At 39.7% G+C, this 21,010-nt stretch overlaps 1 protein-coding gene across 1 annotated transcript in view; it reads right to left on the reverse strand.

Moving 5' to 3' along the window:
* Nucleotides 1-21,010, reverse strand: part of IL1RAPL1 (interleukin 1 receptor accessory protein like 1) — a 2,301,818-nt gene that overhangs the window by 1,836,467 nt on the left and 444,341 nt on the right. The window contains exon 2 of the mRNA XM_073616428.1: nucleotides 11,247-11,351. Within this exon, the coding sequence (XP_073472529.1) occupies nucleotides 11,247-11,328 (82 nt within the window). The 5' untranslated portion in view covers nucleotides 11,329-11,351. The remainder of the gene's footprint in view (nucleotides 1-11,246; nucleotides 11,352-21,010) is intronic.

The following is a 21,010-nucleotide window of genomic DNA, read 5'->3' on the forward strand; positions in this document are numbered from 1 at the left end:
GGGGTGTTCCGTAAGTAAGCCCCTCAAAGCAATATTCCACGGACCAGAAAATGATGTGGTGGGATAAGGAAAGAAAAAGAGGGCCACATAGTGTAAATCCAAAAAACAACAAATATTTATTTGAAATAAAATAGATGTACACTCACATGTAGATCCAAAACATAAAACAGCGCTGTGAGAAAAAGTGGACCCCATTGTCGCCACTTTTTCTCACAGCACTGTTTTATGTTTTGGATCTACATGTGAGTGTACATCTATTTTATTTCAAATAAATATTTTTTGTTTTTTGGATTTACACTATGTGGCCCTCTTTTTCTTTCCTTATCCCACCACATCATTTTCTGGTCCGTGGAATATTGCTTTGAGGGGCTTACTTACGGAACACCCCACCACTTCCTTAAGATCTACATGACCTCCCACATCCGGGAGATTGCGTACAGCTCTCAAGTTCCTGGTATTATCTGGAGGAATAGAGCAAACCCGCGAGACCGCATCCTTTTCGGAGTATACACAGCCACTCACCACCTAAGCCTTGTCCGACCCAATCCAGCGTATGCTCCATTGGGTCCACCTCATCTGGTAAGCCTCTTCAACTCTTGGTGGTAGTGAGCGGATTTTTAGTCGAGATGTCTATGTAATCCTCCAATATTCTGTTTATAACATATTGTCATATAGACTACGCATCTTTAATGTCCACATGAGGACTACTTGCTCAAAGCAGATACAATTGATCCTTTTTATTGCCTATTGACTGGTTTACAGTTATATGTGACATTGTTCAGCGCCACACTTTTTTGTTGTTTTGCAATTTTATACTTTGTTGGTCATGTTGGCTGCTTCTGTGTCTCTTTTTAGGGTAGCGCAGAATTATTCTATACATCTGATTGCACTATATACTCTGAACTGTATTATATATACTACACTGACTGCACTATATACTCTGAACTGTATTGTATATACTACACCGACTGCACTATATACTCTAAACTGTATTATATATACTACACTGACTGCACTATATATACGCTGAACTGTATTATAAATACTACACTAACTACACTATATATTCTGAACTGTATTATATATTACACTAACTGCACTATATACTCTGAACTGTATTATATATACTACACTGACTGACTGCACACTACGCTAACTACTCTGCCTAATCTCTATTCGTTCACTATATATGGTCTCCATGTAAGCATCAGCCTTATATAGTGTGGGGTGTGGACTTAGCCCCTGAGCCATGATTGGCTAAAGGCACCCTGCCTTTGGCCAATCATGGCTCTTACATCGTGCTGTGATTAACCAAAGCATACAGGTCATGTGCATGCTTGGGCTAATCAGCAGCTGTCAATGCACTGTGATCTCACAGTGCATTATGGGGCGTGCCGCGGCAGGCGAACTTTCTGTGAGCAAACCATATTTTCGTTTGTTCTACGGACATCTGGATCATCCCTATTTGGCTTAGAAAGCCCCTCAACCCTGCAGATGAAAGAATAAATCCTGGGATGCATGACATCACTTTGACGCAGGTCAGAAACCAGGAAGTAACTAAAAAAAAGTATTTTTTTTAAAGCAAGTGAGTATAACATACCTAGTCTAGCCTACCTATCTAGTCACTAAGGCTAGTAGTATAAGGATTAAAATAATCAATGTTGATTGAGAGAGTTTAGTTCTGCTTTAAGTCCATGCAAAGTCCAACACATCACTTGATCACATTTTTTGTGGATTCCCTAATGTGTCTAATCATCTATCAAAAGTTAAATTATCAATCAATTTAATATCAAATTAGCATAAAAAATTGTCTTACTAGGATATGATTATGATAGCTAATATAAGCCACACACAGGCAGATGTAATCCTCATATATAGATACTTGACCTATAGTTTTTCTGACCATAGAAGAGTAGAAATCTAACCCAGAGTCACAGTAGCCATGATTGTATAACTTTCTTTTTTTCCATATCTTAGACAATATTTGACAATAGTGTATGTGTGCCTGGGAAACTGGTTGATTTTTTTTTCTAGTGTTTATAGACACAGTAGCATTGTTGGTTGTGTAGTCATGATCCAACAGCTCTCTGGTGTCTTGGCAGCCAGTGCTGCTAAATTCACGAATGCATGAATAAATGAATGAATGGATTTGGTGCAGTTTTTCTTAGCTTTGCATTTAATATGTTCCCAAAAGTGATCAGAGAGAGGGCAAGTACCTGCCTTTCTAGCGATAAGATTGCCCCCTGTTTCTTTGGTCAAATGCAATTATTAGCATAGACCCAACAGGCCACAAGTAGATCTTTCCTATGTTATGTACAGGGATTTTGTAGATTTCAAGGGTCCTGCTTTATCAACTAAAAAGCACAATAATAACCTATAATGGGAAAATTACAAGGCACTTTAAAAACTGAAAGTCCCCTTCCTGAGACATGAGAATATAAAATATTTTGCTTACTGCAAAATCAATAAAAAAAGTGCAAATAAGCTATGAATCAGAGTGGGCAGTTTTAATGGTAGGATCCTTGCAAAAACAATAAAAGTTATTATTTTAGTGGAGCCATTATTTGGATTGTACATTAAATCACATGACGAAACGATTCAGATGGCAAAGACTCAGCTTTTTACCACAATTCTGGGTCATCTAATGAAGAATGCCATAGTCATTGTTAAGAATAACAGCACTGAATGTTCAAGGGCATTTCAGTCTCCCAACATAAATGTATATAACCATGGAAACAAACTATGAGAAAAGTAGTTAGTTCAATTACTATGGAAACAGAGCTAAAGCAAACAGAGGTTTGTCGTTATTTCTCAAGTTATACCAAGCATTAATTTAAATATTATGTAATGCCAATTTTTCATTTGGAATATTTTGGCATGTTTTACTATAAAGCTGCAATTTTTTAACACATGGATGCATTTCTTTTTGGCATTCTAAATGCAAATGCCATATTTAAAGGTATGCCTGAAAGGTGGGTTTTATTTTAATTTACTAGTGGTATTTTATTAGTTTAGTACTAAATAGTCTGTATGGCTTTATGTTGTAAGAATTACTAACAACAACCTTGTATTGGTAAGACCATGTCATTATTCTGGACTGAGATCTCAATGAGTGCTGTGGTTATACATGCCCAATCATATTTTAACCATTATTGGCTTATTCAATTGTTTTAGACTTTATTGAGTTTATTTACTAAAGCTGGAGAGTGCAAAACTAGGCTCACTTCTACATAGAAACCAATCAGCTTCCAGGTTTTGAAATATGAGTGGTGTATCCGCGCAACGGAACAGAAAATTAAAAAAGTGGAGAAAATGGAAAAAAATTGGAGAAAATGGAAAAAAATGGAAACAATGGAAGAAATCGCATAAAGGACTGCTGCCTCCACAGATGTGATTTCCACCAAGGTGGAAAAAACAGAAGGTAAGTGAAGGGTTAGTGTGTGGGTGTGGCGCAGTCCTAATACATAGAAATACTTGGTAAATCGTGTGTAGCCAGATCCCATATGTAAAGTCGTATATAAAGTATAAACCAAAATTGCAAATAAAAAATTCAACGGAAATAAAACCAAACATAAAACAGCAAAGTGACCCCCTTTGGAGTGTGTAGGTGTAACGTTGTCCTAGTTTAAAAAATACTTTGTAAATCGTGTGTAGCCAAATCCCACATGTAAAGTCGCATGTAAATTATAAACAAAATATAAACAAAATTGCATATAGCAAATTTAACGGCTAGGTTGGCCCCCTTTGAATTGGGGGAGGGGGAAGGGGAACAGGGGATAAAATCAAAAAATGACTTTAGCCAAAGCTATTCCATCCGTATAAAAACCCCATATAGTGATTGACAAACATAACATTGCTGAATAATTACATACGTTAAATCGTGACTAGTGCTCAGTGCAACTTAAGTGAAAAACTTGACATCTTTGTAAAACAAGGCAGGTATTTGTATTAATCTTGGTGACCAGGTGCTCGTGTCTTGTGATCATGCGGACACTCACCAGCTTCTTTAACCCCTGCGGGGGTAATGCGCAGTCACAGTGTATGCCACTGTGCGGCAATCCACAGGCTGTTTCTGGGTCACGTGACATTTTAGGCAGCTTCTTTAACCCCTGCGGGGGGTAATGCGCAGTCACAGTGTATGCCACTGTGCGGCAAGCCACAGGCTGTTTCTGGGTCACGGTGATGTTTTAGGCATAAGAGAAGAAAGAGGAGATTCCATAGCATAAAACCATAAAACACTCTTTATTGAACGCAGATGACAGAATGGTGCTCACATTTAAGCAGTTTATAATAGGCAACCAAATGTCATCAAAACAGGAGAGCGTCAGATTTAAGTTGGTGATCCTCTGGGAGATGATACAAAAGCGTCAGAATAGGCCACGCCCTACGCGTTTTGTCATAGGGACGTCAAATGAAAAGAAATACCCATTGACTAGATAGATAATAAGGCGTTACAACATCAGAAACATGAAATTAAAGTGGTTGTAAAGGTATTTTTTTAATACCAAAAATCTCTATACTTACCTGCTCTGTGCAATGGAATTTTTCTCAGGTCCCCCGTCGGCACTCCTGGGTCCTCCTTTATGTCCAGTGGAACTTGTGCATGCTCGCTACTGAGCCCCGCTGCTGTGTCAATTGACACAGACAGCAGGACTCGGTCCTACCTCATCACTGTCTTTGGTTGACAGCAGCGGGAGCCAATGGCTTCTGGTGCCCCATCAAAACCAGTAAGACCCAAAAGTGAGGGGAGAGAAGAGCTTCAGACATGCACAGCACTGGATTAAATGGTAAGTAAAATAGGGGGTAAGGGGGAATACTGATGCCTAAACATTTTTACCTTAATGCAAGGAATGCATTAAGCTAAAAAATGTTTAGGCTTTAGAACCTTTAATTTTGACAATGTTTTATGTTCCATTGGTAAGGTTAGGTAAGATGAAATTTTTATTGCATTGTGTTGAATATGTCAGAAATGTGTATTTTTCAGAAGTATAAATTGTGGGCTGTTATAACTTCTGATGACCTTTATTTGACTTCTAATAATGCAACAGTGGAAAAATGAATTTACACCATTTGGGATACGAATTGGAGCAGAAGTGAGCACTTCACAGCTTATAAATTCCCACTTAATCCACACTATCAAAATAGTAAAAGTTATGTCCAGTTATGTCCAGCCAACAAAAGATTAAGCATTATGTACTGGCAGTGCTCTTTGGCTAGTATTTTAGCAGATCACAAACACCACTTAGTACATATAGTACATGTGCATTTACAAGAGTAAATAGGAAGCAGAGAGTAAGATAACTGTAATGCTGCATACTTAAAGCAAATGCATATATGGTACATACTTCTTGAATGCTGAGATCCCAGACAGTGCAGTTGGTACATAACATGAAAAAAGACTTTCTGAGTAAGGTATATGTTGTGAGCACAGAACGGAAGATCTTAGTATCCACTGAAAATGGGCCAAATACTATTCACAAGTGCAGCTATGGCAGCAGTTCCACTACTGGCTGAAAAACAGCATGTCGTTGGCAGCCTGCAGTTGTATTTGCATTTTCAGGAATGATTGAGGTGATTCACAGGAACAGATAAATGAGCCACTGTTAGTCATAAATTAGGAAACAGATAATGCAATTAGTAAGAGTTATGGGTCTCTCACTAACCTCTCACTAACTTCCGGTGTATGCTATCCTCTTGCTAGCGGCAACTTGACAAGCGTTTATGAACACTACATGCTTATTCAACAATCATCTGGCCTCATAAATACTAAGGTATACACTTCACACATAAAATCGGTGACAAAAATAATTTTAATAATAATTCATGGCCCTTCCATAGTCTTGTCAGTTATGCAATTGAAGTTTGCCATAGGAGTAATAAGGGTACAGCTTTGCTGCCTCCATGAAATGAATTATAGGGCTCAGATACAAAAGATAATGACTGTACTTGTCATTATGTACATTATGTACTTGTATGATTCTGATAGGTAACATATGATCAAGGACTGATGTAACTGATGAAACGCACAGTTTAAAATGCAGTGTACCTAGTATTATAAATTTGCATAAAAAACTCAAATCAACAATGACGCCCATTACTGTAACAGTAAAGGAAAACTGAATGGGACTTTATGAGTACAGACAATATCTTATCTTATTTTATGCAAGTATTAATAGTAAAAGAAATGTTAACATTTCTGTTTGATAAGATGCAATCTGAAACCATGAAGTCCTGTTTTGTTTGTGTTTAGTTTAGCATCATAATTACATAAATATTACTAAATATGCAAATTAAAACTACAAATACTATTTTTGCTCATCCCCAACTGCTAATAATAGTCTTAGAAAAAAGCACCTTGAATTGGAGATAGGACTGAGTAAAAGCTATTCAAAACTGCAAAAGATTAGAAGAATAATAGTTATGTTTTATTTAATCAATATGAAATATTTTAACACAATTTATAAAAATACATAGAGAATAGCACACAAAGTCTAAAAGAATTTAAAAAGTACTTCCCAAATGGCCAGCCACGTATTTGTAATATGCCACAGAATAGTCCTGCCAAAGATTAAACAAGAGTTAAATGCAGATCAACTCATTGCCATAACAGTGAGCTGTGCAGCAGGCATGCAAATTGTACTCTATAAGATAACAAATCAGAGGCTTGTTGTGCAGGGGGATGATAGACAGCAAACATATGTTCCCTCTAGTGTGGGGGATATAAGTCAACCATCACAAACCACAGGGACTAGGCACACTCACTACCCACTAGGGTAGTGACATACCAGATGTGCCAGAAACATAGTACACTGGATCAGGGCACGGAGGCACCATCACACATTAACTGGACCAGCATTAGTAGCACTCATCTAGCAGCCTAGTGCAAAAGGATGCCATAAGTTCCATACACTGAGCCAGCCATGATAAATGTCTATGTAATCAGCATGTAAGGATCCTCTCCAGCCCCTACCTATACTGTATGTTAGATCGAGGGTTGTAGGTTGGCTGGATCATGGGGAGCACCCAAAGTCTGGTTGGGGGTCACATTGGGTCTTTCCTCCTCATCAAGGACTTCCTCAGAGAGAATGTGTCCAGTATCTAAATTATCAGTATCACTTCCAGGTATATACCCTCCTCCATACAATTACCATTTAAGTTGCTTGGGTCTATGTAGGTATTCTGGCCATAAGCCAACACCAGAGATCCTAAAGGGGTCTTCTCAATGCATCCTAGTCATGTGGGAAGAAAGGCATTAGGGTATAGTGGCCCAGCGTGATCCTCAACCAGACATTGGGTGCTCCTCCTGATCCTGCTCGCCTACAGCCCATGGTCTGATACAGTATATGTGTAGGAGCTGGAGAGGATCCTTACAACCAGAACATGTTGGCAATTAAGGTGGGTGACTCGAAGTATGGAATGATGTCATTCATTGCACTAGACCGCTTGAAGAGTCCTGCTAACACACATCCACTTAAGGTGGGTTAAAGGTGCTGGTGGAGCTTCTGTGCCCTTGCCAGTGTACTATGTTGCTGGCACATCTAGTTTGTCACTGTCCTGGTTGGTATTGAGTGTGCCTTGTCCCCGTGGTTTGTGCAGGCTAACCTATATTCCCCACACCAGTTTGGGGGACAGGCACTGTGGAGGGAATGTATATTTGTCGTCTGTCATACACCCCTACTCTCTGCACAATAAGCTTCAGGAAGGTCCTGTTCTGCTTTGTTGTCTTATAGAGTACACTTTGCGCACCTGGTTGCTGCAAGGCTCACTGTTAAGGCATTGAAATCATCTGACTTAACCCTTGTTTAACCTTTGGCTTTTTATATTTTGTTACAATGGTTCATGGTGCTTAAACAAAACATAACTATTTTTTCTTCTAATCTTTTTCAGTATTGAATAGTTTTTGCTCAGTCTTATTGAATTGAAGATGATTTTGTTCTAACGCTTAAAATTAACTTTACCATTTTATCAGAAAAAATGTGCTCACAACACATACACTTGATGCTATGCCTGTTTGTAATTTGATCTGAATACATATGGAGTTGCATATTAAACATGCCAGATGCTGGCAAGCATCAAAAAGTGACAACCTGGAGCACTGTTGGGTAGTGGTAGTAAACCAAATGAAATGGCACAGGTACTGAGCATTTTCTGAAAATCCCAGATACTGTATTTTGTTAAATATATAACATGGGGTAACTGCCCACGACATATTGTATAGTCAACTGTTCGTGAAAACATAAAAAGTGTTCATACTGTTTTTTTTGTTATTTTGAAAAGAAGTACAATAAAATCCACACTCTACTTCTTTTTTTAAGTTTCTGAACTGACATACATTTATCAGTTGTCAATGAAAAAAATAGCTACATCCCAAAATATGATATTCCAGACATCTGCTCTAAAGACCATAGAAACCAATTTACGGGATCATGACATTCTGGTATAGCAAAATGAAATTCACGAGAAGAGAAGTACAGATTCTGTGCAGTTGCAAAACTTTGCAATTTTATTTATACACTAAATAACCATTCTTGTTTTTTTTCTTTGTGAGATATTCACTACAAATAAAAAAAATCTTGTTTTATTAACACTGGACAAGAAAAAGGTTGCTCTCTGTGCACTCATTTGGTGTGTTTTATAGATTTTTGGTTGTTAATCACAAAAAACTGTAACATAACCTATACCATTTTATAGCAATCTTCTGTTTTTGCAAGTTGTTGCTTGCAATTTGCAATACCCATTGGCTATGCTGCACACATGAAAGAAACATACAGAAACATGGAACTGTTGTTTAAGCATATCTATTACACCAAGTACAACTGGAACATCTTATACACCATCAATGACAAGTGATTCGAAGATCTGTTAGTGGGGCTGAAGAAAATCACCTGGAAAGCATTTAAAGTGGAAGTAAACTTCCATCTCTTGCTTTGACCTATAGGTAAGCCTATATTAAGAGATATAGTGGATTGTTTAGGAGATATTTAGTGTACATGCAGTCAGTGACATCACTGGCACATGTCGTTTCTTCAGAGCCCTGTGCCATGAACAGTGGCTCCAATGCGCATGCACGGGAGTGACGTCATCGTGGCTCCAGGCCAGTCACAGAGCAGGGGTCTGTGAACCCAGAAGCAAGACAGGTGAAGATGAGAGTGGCTGCAGCAAAACTTTGCATTCCCAGTCTGGAAGACTGGGGTGTCCTTGTGGAGCTTTCTGTAAGACCTTTCTTTTCAGATCATTAAACAATCACTTACAGTGGAAAATATACAGGTGAAGGTACGGTTGCATATGGAACACTAACTTACAGAGCAATTTATTGTAAAAAGCTTCACTGCAATCAAAGAATGTTACTTTGTAAAGCCATATCTCTAACATTGAATTCACCCCTGCCCCATCAGGTGAATAGTGTTAAGCACAAACAGTACAGTAACACGGGTTGCGTTAAAGCCATCTATTCAAATGAATGGACTGTCAATACACCAGAAAGAACAGGAAATTAACACACACAATGTTTGGCAAGGTCCACACCATAAAACATTGCAGTGCATTACAATACAATGTTGTGCACTGCAACACAGGTGCATTGGAGTGCCTTTCAAAATAAATAGCACCACAGTGCACCAAGTCTCATAATGCACATAGGTAGGAACCCAGCCTAAGTGCAACAGGTAAGCATTGGGTGAACATTCTAGCAGACAATATTGCTACCAAAGCATTATTGGACTGTTATACTGAATTCAATGGATAGTGCTGACAGTGAGAAGCAGAGAGTGCAGGAGTTGAGTACAATTATACATTCAGACTCTGATGAAAGACATTTGCTCTATGGCCACTCTCTAAAGTGGAATGATTTAAATGCATGAACCATAAATGATGACTTAGGCTTGTTATAAAGTAATGAAATAGTAAATGGACAACCACTTAGCTTGTAAAATATTATTTGCACCGCAAAATAAATACAAAAATAAATTTTCTCTTACACCTAAAGCTACTTCAATTGAAAACGCAATTACATATGAAATGGTTAGCTAATATGTTTTTAAAAAATACAATTTCTAAACTGTGGCTCTTAGTATACCAGCACAATTCCAGTCAAACATATTTTTTGGTTTGAATAGAGTAGGGAAGGGTTAGAATCCCTGTCAAGTATTTATTTATTTATTTATGTCCCCCATTTGAAGGATTCCTCTTTACATTCTGGTCATTTCATGGGTTTCAGATAAAATAGGTGAGGGAAAAGCTTTCTCATATGAATACAGATTTAAAAACACATTTTCTAGTAGGGGTGAGAAAGTTTAGAATATCCGTTAGGATATTACTTGTAAAACTAGGAATGGATCACTACGCCTGAAATAAGAGACTCAATTTTAAATTGTGTTCCGTATGAACTGTTTGATAGGTCCTATATATGAAGCCAATGATTTTCAGGGGTCAGAGAGGGCCCCAGTCATCAGCACTACTGCCAAAACCAGCTTCTGTGGAATATGTCTGTACACATTGCAATATATATTATATTTCAGGGCAGTGCAGTGCCTAAGTGATTATAACTTCTGCCTAGCAGCACTATCGCCATCGGTTTGAGTTCCAACCATTGCACTACATGCATAAATAAAATGTGTTTATGCAGACCCTATCAAACTTTTTATATGCAATAAAATTTAAAATTTGGACTAATTTTTCAGGTGTGGGACTCATTTGACATTCTTGGTTTCAAATATTTCAATCTGAAACGTGGAGCTTTTATTGTATGTGGGCTGTCCACATGGTGTCTAAACACACTGTAAGATATATAATTTCACTTTCCACTGTGGGAGAAAGATTTCACCCAGAAACTAGTGCCATCATCTTTCCCAATTAGCAATTTATATTCTCAGATTTTATTTCTGTCTCTCTCATTAGGGAGAATTTTCCTCAACTATACAGCTGGGTATCTGACAGAAAAGGGAGAGAGGGATCTCCGAACTGGGGGTCACATACAGCATTTAAAACCTTACAAAGGTCCAAATCCCTCCTGATTCAATTCAAACCTGAAACAAAAATGGCGGAAGTTGGTCTTTAGCTATAACGATCAAACTGGCACCATGTTTAAAGTTATGTAAAATCATAATAAATAGAATAAAATCACTGCACACCCAAAAAAATATTGTATGCCAACAAAAGCCAAGTCACAAAGCAGCCAATATTCTGGACTTTTACTTCCACTAAAAGTAAGCCACCAGCGACTGAATATATAGAACCAATGCACTTACCAGAACCTCTCTTTGTAACAACCTTCAAGCTCTGTGTCAGGGTAGCATAAAATAGGATCAAATGGGGAATAGGAGCTTTCATCTTGCAACTTTAAAATCCGAACTCTAAAATAAAAATAAAAACATAATTAGTTTTTATTGCCTACAATCAATGCATATATAAACAAAATCCCGAAAGAGAAGCTGCCTGCAGAATATAATTTGGAAGTGGCAGCAGGGTGATATGAGGAAGTATGGACTTCACATCAATGGAGGAAGTCACACTAGAAAGTAATGCCTCGTACACAAACGATCGCACATTCCGACAACAAAATCCATAGATTTTTTCCGATGGATGTTGGCTCAAACTTGTCTTGCATACACACGGTCACACAAAGTTGGTCAGAAATTGCAAACGTCGAGAACATGGTGATGTACAACATATACGATGAGTTGAGAAAAATTATGTTGAATAGCCAGTGCGGCTCTTCTGCTTGATTCCGAGCATGCGTGGAACTTTGTGCGTCGGTATTATGAACTGTACACACGATCAGAATTTATGCAAACGGATTTTGTTGTCGGAAAATTTGAGATCCAGATCTCAAATTTTGTGAGACGGAAATTCTGATGGAAAATGTCTATTTGGAGCCTACACACGGTCGGAATTTCCGACAAAAGGCTCCCATCGAACCTTTTCCGTCGGAAAATCCAACTGTGTGTACGAGGCATAAGTGTGTCAAGTGTGTCATAATGTGCAAGTATGCTGTGCACACTGGCACATTATGGTGAGAGCTACAGGGACCTAAAGCAGATTTAATTTTGCTTTATAGATGCTGCCCTCTAACCTCATACCCTAGCCACTGGCGACTGCCATTATAGTAAATACAGCTCAGTATAGCTTACTTACACTTATTAATATGGCAAAGAATCTTTATTTTAATGAGTGCCACAGGTTCATATAATGAACAATTTTCAAGAAGCTAGGCTTTTCCTAAGAATTTGATGACAATAAAAATGCACTATTCTAAATTGATACCTATAAATTGTGATAATATTTTATAATTGCCACATTTTACTGACATGCTGCCTCCTTTACAGATTATATAATTTATATTTTATTTGAATCTTGAAAAATAAAAGAAGATGGAAGGATAAAAAAATGAGAGCAGAATAGCTTTATGTGGTATCATATATAAAAATTTAACTTGATATATGAGCTTGGGGCAATCGTGAACTCTCTGACAATGTTTAAACAGCATGTGAAAGTAACTTGTGCCTCATTCTGTGACAGTGAATGAAACAGTTTACTTTCATCTTTGTAAGATACATCAACAGAAATGGGATTCCAATTTCCTCCCAATGGTATAAATGGGGAAACATCTCAGAATAGGATAGAGCATAGAAAAAGAAGAAATTACAATCGGTTCAATATGTGAAGAGATCTGAAGGCATATTAAACTAAGAGGGGTTATTACGAAATATCAAGAAAAATGAGGTCATCTGAAATTTGACATTCCATAATACACCATATGTTACAGTTACTTGCCACTCAAAGTTATAAATATGATAATATTTCTCTGGTCTCCAAGAAATGGCTTCCTTTCTCAAGCAGGTAATTCAATAAATATAAATTACAGTACCTCCACAAATCAAATTTTTCATCACAGATGATTTATATCAATATTTTACCCCACCAATTTCAGTTTATACTTGAAAAAAGAAGCCTTGACTAAAGCTAATGTCAATTCAGCTTGACTGAAGGTGTGAAACACTACAGGCTGTGTTTAAACAATATATCAACGGATACTGAAATTTTAATATATGCATGAAAAAAGGAAAGGATCTGGAATAAGCCCTTAGGTAAACATGCAATGTTTTCACAGTTCTGATCATCTTACAGAAAATAGCTGAAGCTAAATATACATTGCAGATTATTATTTTATATAATTTTTTAAAGCACTGTCCAGGTAAACTTGAGTAGTAATTTAGGTGATAAAGAAAATAAGACATATTGTAAAGTATGTTTTAATGAACTCCTAGGTGTAGCAATCTGTATTGTGGACTGACATTTTTTGCTGACATCTCAGAAAATCTAACTGACTGACAAACTAACTTCAACTCCGCAGAAAAGGGAAACGTTATTTCACTGAGCATGTGTTAAAAATAAATGAATAATATGAATGTGAAGATTAGTCATGTGAACTTACTCACAAAAGCAGCACAAAGGGTAAAGATGATGCGCAAAGTGCCATTGTAACCAAATAGAAATAATCTTTAAATTGAGTTGAGTAAATTGTAACTACTGTATTAAGAAAGAGCAAATAATTCAGATAATTTCATGGGTTGACCTGGATTTTTCATTTTTCAGTCATTAAAAGAGTGAAGTGTTTGAAACCAAGGCAATCTTGGACTGACATTGATATCAGTATATCAATGTGGATGTTGCAATTACAATGGCAAGAAACCAAAGGGTAGATGTGAGTGGCAGGTATTCCACTGGGTATATTTGCATTATGTAATGAAGCCTTTATAGTGAAGAATGGATGCATCTGAGATGACAGGTACTACATACATTTGGCTTGCAGCACACCACTGCTAATAAAGGAGTTGATGATGAAATAAGGCTTAAATTTCTTCTAGCATATTAGATTCTATGTATTCCATTTATCCTAAAGAAACCTGTGAGCGTGGCAGTTTGAACAGATTAGAGGAAGGTATGGGATGGGGCATTACAACCTTTAGCAGCTGGAAACTAAAATCATGTTAACAACACAAGCTACAGGTAAGCAAAAGGTCATTAGTTAGAGACAGTGATGAAGCCTGCTAAATCTAACCTATGTACAGAAGTTTCACCCTTGTTCACAAATAGAGTGGCTCTTAACCAATTATCTACTGGGCACTTTCACCCCCTTCCTGCCCAGGCCAATTTTCAGCTTTCAGCGCTGTTGCATTTTGATTGACTATTGCATGATCATGCGGAAATGTACCCATGTGACTTTTTTTTACATTTTTTCACACAAATTTCTTTTGGTGGGTTTTTTATTTTTTTCTAAACGAACGAAAAAGACCAAAAATTTTGAGAAAAAAATGTTTTTTCTTTAATGTTTTTGTTATAAAATTTTGTAAACAGGTAATTTTTCTCCTTCACTGATGTGCGCTGATAAGGTGCACTGATGGGCACTGATGGGGGAGCACTAATGTACACTGATAGGAACTGATAGGCAGCACTGATGAGCACTGATGAGGCGACACTGGTGGGCACTGATGAGGAAGCACTGATGAGGCTGCACTGATATGTGGCACTGATAGGCACTCAGAGACAGCACTGATTGGCACTGATAGGCGACACTTATGGACACTAATAGGCAGCACTGCAGGGCACTGATAGGCAGCCCTAACAGGCACTGATAGGTGGCACTGATGGGCACTTATAGGCAGCTTTGATGATGAGGCACCGATTGGCACCACTGATGGGCACTTATTGGCACCACTGATTGACACTGATTGACACTGAATGGCAGCACTGTTGGGCACTGATTGGCAGCACTGATGGGCACTGATTGACACTGATAAGCATCACTGATGGGCACTGTTGGGGCTGCACTGATCCCCATCAGGACACTGATGATCAGTGCCCTGATTATCAGTGTAAATGTCCTCTATCACACTTGCCAATTACCAGCTATCTACTTTCCTCATGCTGTGACAGCATGCGGAAAGGAATGCCAAAAAACAGGAAGTGTGTACATTGTTATCAGTTATCAGCTGTGATTGGACACAGCTGATCACATGGTAAAGAGCCACTGTGATTGGCTCTTTACCCCTATTTGTGAACAGCTGTGTCCAAAGAACACAGCGATCGCAGAGTGAGCCAGGTGCGCTCCACAGCGCAGTTCTGGGAGGAAGTCAAATAGATGCCCTCCCAGAATTGGACGACCACACTGTAGCCGTCATTTGGCTATAGCGTGGTTATAGCAAAACCTGCAAAAAGAACTACAGTTAATTCTGAAATTCTTAGTAATCACTATGTAGTAATGCAAGGGTTTAGGACATTTATATCAACCCAATGTGCACCATACAGATTAGATAATTATTGTATATTTTATATAACTTTCATAACCCTGGTGAAAGGAAGGTCTTCAGAATGACTCAAACATGTAAATAAAAAAACATTCTCTTTACAACTGGCTTGCCAATTTCCTACCTGCGCACTAACAGCTCTTGGAGTCAGCCTCAGCTTATGTTGCCCTATCTCCACTACTGAGAACATTCGATATGTAAATTACATAAAATGTGATACATGTTATATCAGAGATTATGCATCTTTAAAACTTGAGGGGAAACAATCACTAGCTTTCTGAAAATTATGGGCAGGTGATTTCAAAGTTTTAGTTTTTATTAAGTTATTTCAAGTGGAGTTCCACCCAAAAATGGAACTTCCACTTTTTGGAATCCCCCCACGGTGTCACATTTGGCACCTTTTAGGGGGGAGGACGGAGCAGATACCTGTCTAATACAGGTATTTGCTCCAACTTCCTGGCATAGAAATAATAGAATTGGAACAAACATTGAGCTGATCCTGAGAGTCACTGCCACATCCCATTAAACAATGGACACAAAAGGCTAGGTACCCCAAGGGGATTATATGGGCAGTGGATCAACAAGGATCAGTAAGAAGTATCAGATGAAGTACAGAAAAAATTCATAGATAAAAGTATCAAAATTTTATTTAAAAAAATTGTGCAAATTACATACTGACATTTAAAATCAACAGTGCAACAAGAGCAGTTGGTGTCAGAAATACAGCTGCTAGAGTGTAGACGGTGAACTACAACGGCCAATAAATGGACAGAGAAGTAGTGTAACTGCTACACAATACCCTACATGTTTCAGAAAAACACAAAAAAAATATTAATTTCTTTTTATGATGTATGCTTCCTTCCTCAGGGGTTTCAGATAAGCAGATTATTAAATTTCTAAAAGGAAAACATTTTTGCATATATATATATATATATATATATATATATATATATATGAGTAAGTAGATTTTTCATCTGCATAAACAAATAAGGAACATGATAGACATTGCTCAGTAGGTTTCAATTCGCATAAAAAACAGAAAAAAACAACAAGCTAGATATTAATCCAAAAACAATACTTACAAGACATCTGACTCTCTATTATAACAAAGGTGTACACAGTGATGTTGCGAGATGGAACTCCCATGCCCAGGAAATCAGTGAATAGAGGCAGTCATCCCAGTTAGATTCAAAAACCAGGATAATACACAAGACAGATAAATCTCATTTCTGTATGGAATTCGCCTCAATGCCAGTGGGTAAGGAGCGGCAAGGCAGGGCTCACGTGAGCCGCCACTAAAAGGCAAGAATGACGCACATCTAAAAACCAAAAAAGGAAAGTAGGGATATTGTATGTATCTATGTACTATGAACATAAGCATAGTGTGCATTGGAAAGAAGGGAGAGATACAAAGTATAATTCTCCCCGTGATTGTATCAAGACAAAGCATGAAAAGGGATACATAGATATATAACTAACCTTAGCCACTTAAAGCAAACAGATCCACTGTGGGGAGCTGTGCTCCTCTCAGCTGTGTAGCAGAGTTTTGTGCTTACTGAGAGTGAGGTTAAATACCTGATGGTGTGGGAGTGGTTGTGGCCAGATAACTAGTCCCACTTCATTTAACCCATTATGCATTCAGGTGAAAGGGAAAAGTTTTAATCTGTTTTACTCAGAGGTAAGTATGGCAGAGTTTTAAGCACCAAGAAAAATGTGTGGTGATGAATCGGAAGCGTCCGCCAATCACGGCTCTCCGGCCTGGGCAGCATCCGACGTCATCGCGCAAAATGACGCAACGGCGTCCAGCGTCGACAGAGGCTGCCGACACGGAAGAAGGGCAGAATGCCAGGGCTTGGATGGAGGGCCTATTGGGCATGCGCGAGACAGAAAATCAAGCGCACGCGCCTGGGAGCTGCTAAAAGAATGCCTCCACCACCGTGAAGTGGAAGCGGAGGCCTTTCCGTGTCGGGGAGCACCGCCGAGCCGACACGGAAAGGCCGAGATGGTAGAAGTATAAATTAAAGCGGATTTTTTGCCACCATCATATTCACTAGCAGGGCGTGGGGATCCCACCTGTACAGAATTGTATCGTTTCCTAAAACACAGAAAAGAAACAATAATTTAATTACAATTAAGTAATAATACATAGAAAGGGAGAAGACAATGGCTTAATAGGCACTGAGAATAAACATACTAGCTTGGTAGAAATATCAGAATATGTTTAATAGGCAACCTTCCTATAGCTAATGTTTAAACAGAGATTTTAAGCATGGGACTAGGCGAGAAGACAAAAGGGAAGAAAGAAGGAAGGCATGTAGAGAAAGGAGAGAAAGCATGGAAAGGAAAAGGGAAAAAGGGAAAAGAGGGAAGGGGCAAGATAACGGTAAAATCCCTATCGTAACCCCCTGTGGCGAAGCCTGGAAGGAAAGGCTTTAAATTAAAGGCTTCATTGAGGCCAGGTGGTAAAGTCGCATCAAGCTTTGATATCCAACAAACTTCTCGTTGGAGGAGCATTTTGTTATAATCACCCCCACGAGAGCTCGGGTGTAGGCGATCCAACACCAGAACAGATATTTTAGGACAAATACCTTCATGTACTTGGGCCACATGCCTGCCCAACGGGAGGTCGGGATCAGCTGTTTACATGGCCCTGATATGGCGATAGAGCCTTTGCCATAATTTTTGGAGGGTCTTGCCCACATAGAAGCAGTTACAATTGCATAACAACACATATACTATGCCCAGTGTCTAGGTACAAAGTGAATGCCATTGGGTAAGTATACGTTTTTCCTCATATCCATGTACACACAATAGGAACAGGATCCACATTGGAATGTGCCTACTGTCATACAGGGATCGCCTCTATTCTGGTCCTTAAATTCACTTTGGACTAATAGGTTGCCCACTGAGGTAGCTCGTCTGTAGGTAATTAGGGGCATAGGGGGCACAAAGGGACCTATGGTGGGGTCAGAGGTCAATAAATGGCAATATTTTTGGCATATCTGTCTGATTTTGCTGTGGTCATTAGTATAGGTGGTAATTATTCTTGAAGTCTCATTAATAATTGGGGTTTGTTTGGAAGCTAACAGTTCATGTCTATTTTTCGAGTTGGCACTAGGGATGAGCTTCGTGTTCGAGTCGAACCCATGTTCGACTCGAACATCGGCTGTTCGATCGTTCGTCGAATTGCGAACGATATGGGCCATTCGCGCCAAATTCGTGTGGCACGTCACGGCCCATAATTCACTACGGCATCACAGTGCATTGCTTGCTGATGATTGGCCAAGCATGCACTATGACCCGCATGCTTGGCCAATCACAGCGCCGCCTTAACAGAGAGCCGTAATTGGCCAAAGCCAAGGAGGCTTTGGCCAATTATGGCTCAGGGGATTTAGTACACGCCCCACACTATATAAGGCCGCCTGCATGGCGGCCCTGTGCAGTGTGTTCCAGTGTGCTGAGAAATAGAGAGAGAGAGAGACAGTGTCATTTCATTTGAGTTAGCTAGATTAGGCAGGACAGTCAGTCAGTTAGCTGCACTTAAAGTGTATTGTCTATATATATGCATCCCAGGTGTTGCATATATATATATATATATATATATATATACACTGTATTCAGTTTAGCTAGATCCGTTCCTGTTATCTTCTAGACTATTTACATTTAGTGCAGTGCGTCCTGCTCACAGTGTTCAGCTAGATCCGTTCCTGTTATCTTCTTACTGACAGGCAGGCTTGTCTTGTTACAGTATTTTGAAGAAAATTACTGGTGTTCTTTTGATCCTATTAGTACCACAGTCAGGCAGCTAGACTATTTACATTTAGTGCAGTGCATCCTGCTCACAGTGTTCAGCTAGATCCTTTCCTGTTCTCTTCTTACTGACAGGCAGGCTTGTCTTGTTACAGTATATAAAGCTACCTGAAGAAAATTACTGGTGTTCTTTTGATCCTATTAGTACCACAGTCAGGCAGCTAGACTATTTACATTTAGTGCAGAGCGTCCACCTCACACTGTTCAGCTAAACCTACAAGCTAGTAGGGTGCGTCCTGCTCACAGTGTTCAGCTAGATCCGTTTCTGTTATCTTCTTACTGACAGGCAGGCTTGTCTTGTTACAGTAAATACAGCTACCTGAAGAAAATTGCTGGTGTTCTTTTGATCCTATTAGTACCACAGTCAGGCAGCTAGACTATTTACAGTTAGTGCAGTGCGTCCTGCTCACAGTGTTCTGCTAAACCTACAAGTTAGTGGGGTGCGTCCTGCTCACAGTGTTCAGCTAAACCTACAAGTTAGTGGGGTGCGTCCACCTCACAGTGTTCAGCTAAACCTACAAGCTAGTGGGGTGCGTCCTGCTCACAGTGTTCAGCTAGATCCATTTCTGTTATCTTCTTACTGACAGGCAGGCTTGTCTTGTTACAGTAAATACAGCTACCTGAAGAAAATTGCTGGTGTTCTTTTGATCCTATTAGTACCACAGTCAGGTAGCTAGACTATTTACAGTTAGTGCAGTGCATCCTGCTCACAGTGTTCAGCTAAACCTACAAGTTAGTGGGGTGCGTCCACCTCACAGTGTTCAGCTAAAGCTACCTGTAGAAGGTTGGTGGTGTTCTCATACTACAGGCAGGCAGTTGATTTTGCTAGCTGCAGTATCAGTACATATATATATATATATATATATATATATATATATATATATATATATATCCCAGCTTAGTGCAGCTACAGGCCATTAGTATGTCTGGAAGGCCAAGAAGGAGAGGCAGACAGTCACAAGCCAATAAGAGAGGGCAAGCAGGCTCTGTGTCTAGTGCTGGTCGTGGAGACGGTGCATCCTCATCAGCACGTGGCCATGGGACACGCTTGGCCTTTTTTTCGGCAGCTGGCCATGTTGAGCCGCAACATGCGGAAGACTTGGTCGAGTGGATGACCAAGCCGTCCTCATCCTCCTCATCCTCTCTCACCCATGCCCAGGGTACTTTGTCTGGCAAAGCAGCGGCCTCTTCCCTCGGCTCAATGTCATCAGTGACTCCTTCCCTAGCCCCACCATGTCCTCCTGAGGAGTCCCTCGAACTGTTTGACCACAGTGTTGGGTACATGCTCCAGGAGGATGCCCAGCGTTTGGAAGGCTCTGATGATGATACTGAGCTTGATGAAGGCAGTAACATGAGCACGGACAGAGGGGGTGCCCAAGAAGGACAGCAATCTGGCAGTCATGCTCCCCCTGCTGCAGCATACTGCCAGGTTTGCTCCAGTGATGAGGAGGGAGGGGATGATGAGGTCACTGACTCAACGTGGGTGCCTGATAGGAGAGAGGAGGAGGAGGAGGAGGCGGCACATCACCAACGAGGCAGGATGCCCTCCAGGGGCCAGCCTAAGGGCAGCACATTGACTGCATCACACCCCAAAGCTCCACATGTGCAGGGCGCTGCAGTCTCTGCGCGTTATTCAAAAAGTTCTTTGGTGTGGGCCTTTTTTGAGACGAGTGCATCAGATCGCACCGCTGCTATTTGCAACATATGTCTCAAGCGTATCTCGCGTGGCCAAAACATCCCCGCTTGGGTACCACATGCTTGACCAGACATATGTTGACCTGCCATGCAGTTCGTTGGCAAGCGTATCTAAAAGACCCACACCAAAGAACAAAGAGGACCTCTCCTTGCTCCTCATCAGCTGAGATTTCCAACCCCACTAGACCTTCAGTCCTCTC

The sequence above is a fragment of the Aquarana catesbeiana genome, linkage group LG02 (genome assembly GCF_042186555.1).
Source record: "Aquarana catesbeiana isolate 2022-GZ linkage group LG02, ASM4218655v1, whole genome shotgun sequence".
Taxonomy (NCBI): Eukaryota; Metazoa; Chordata; class Amphibia; order Anura; family Ranidae; genus Aquarana; species Aquarana catesbeiana.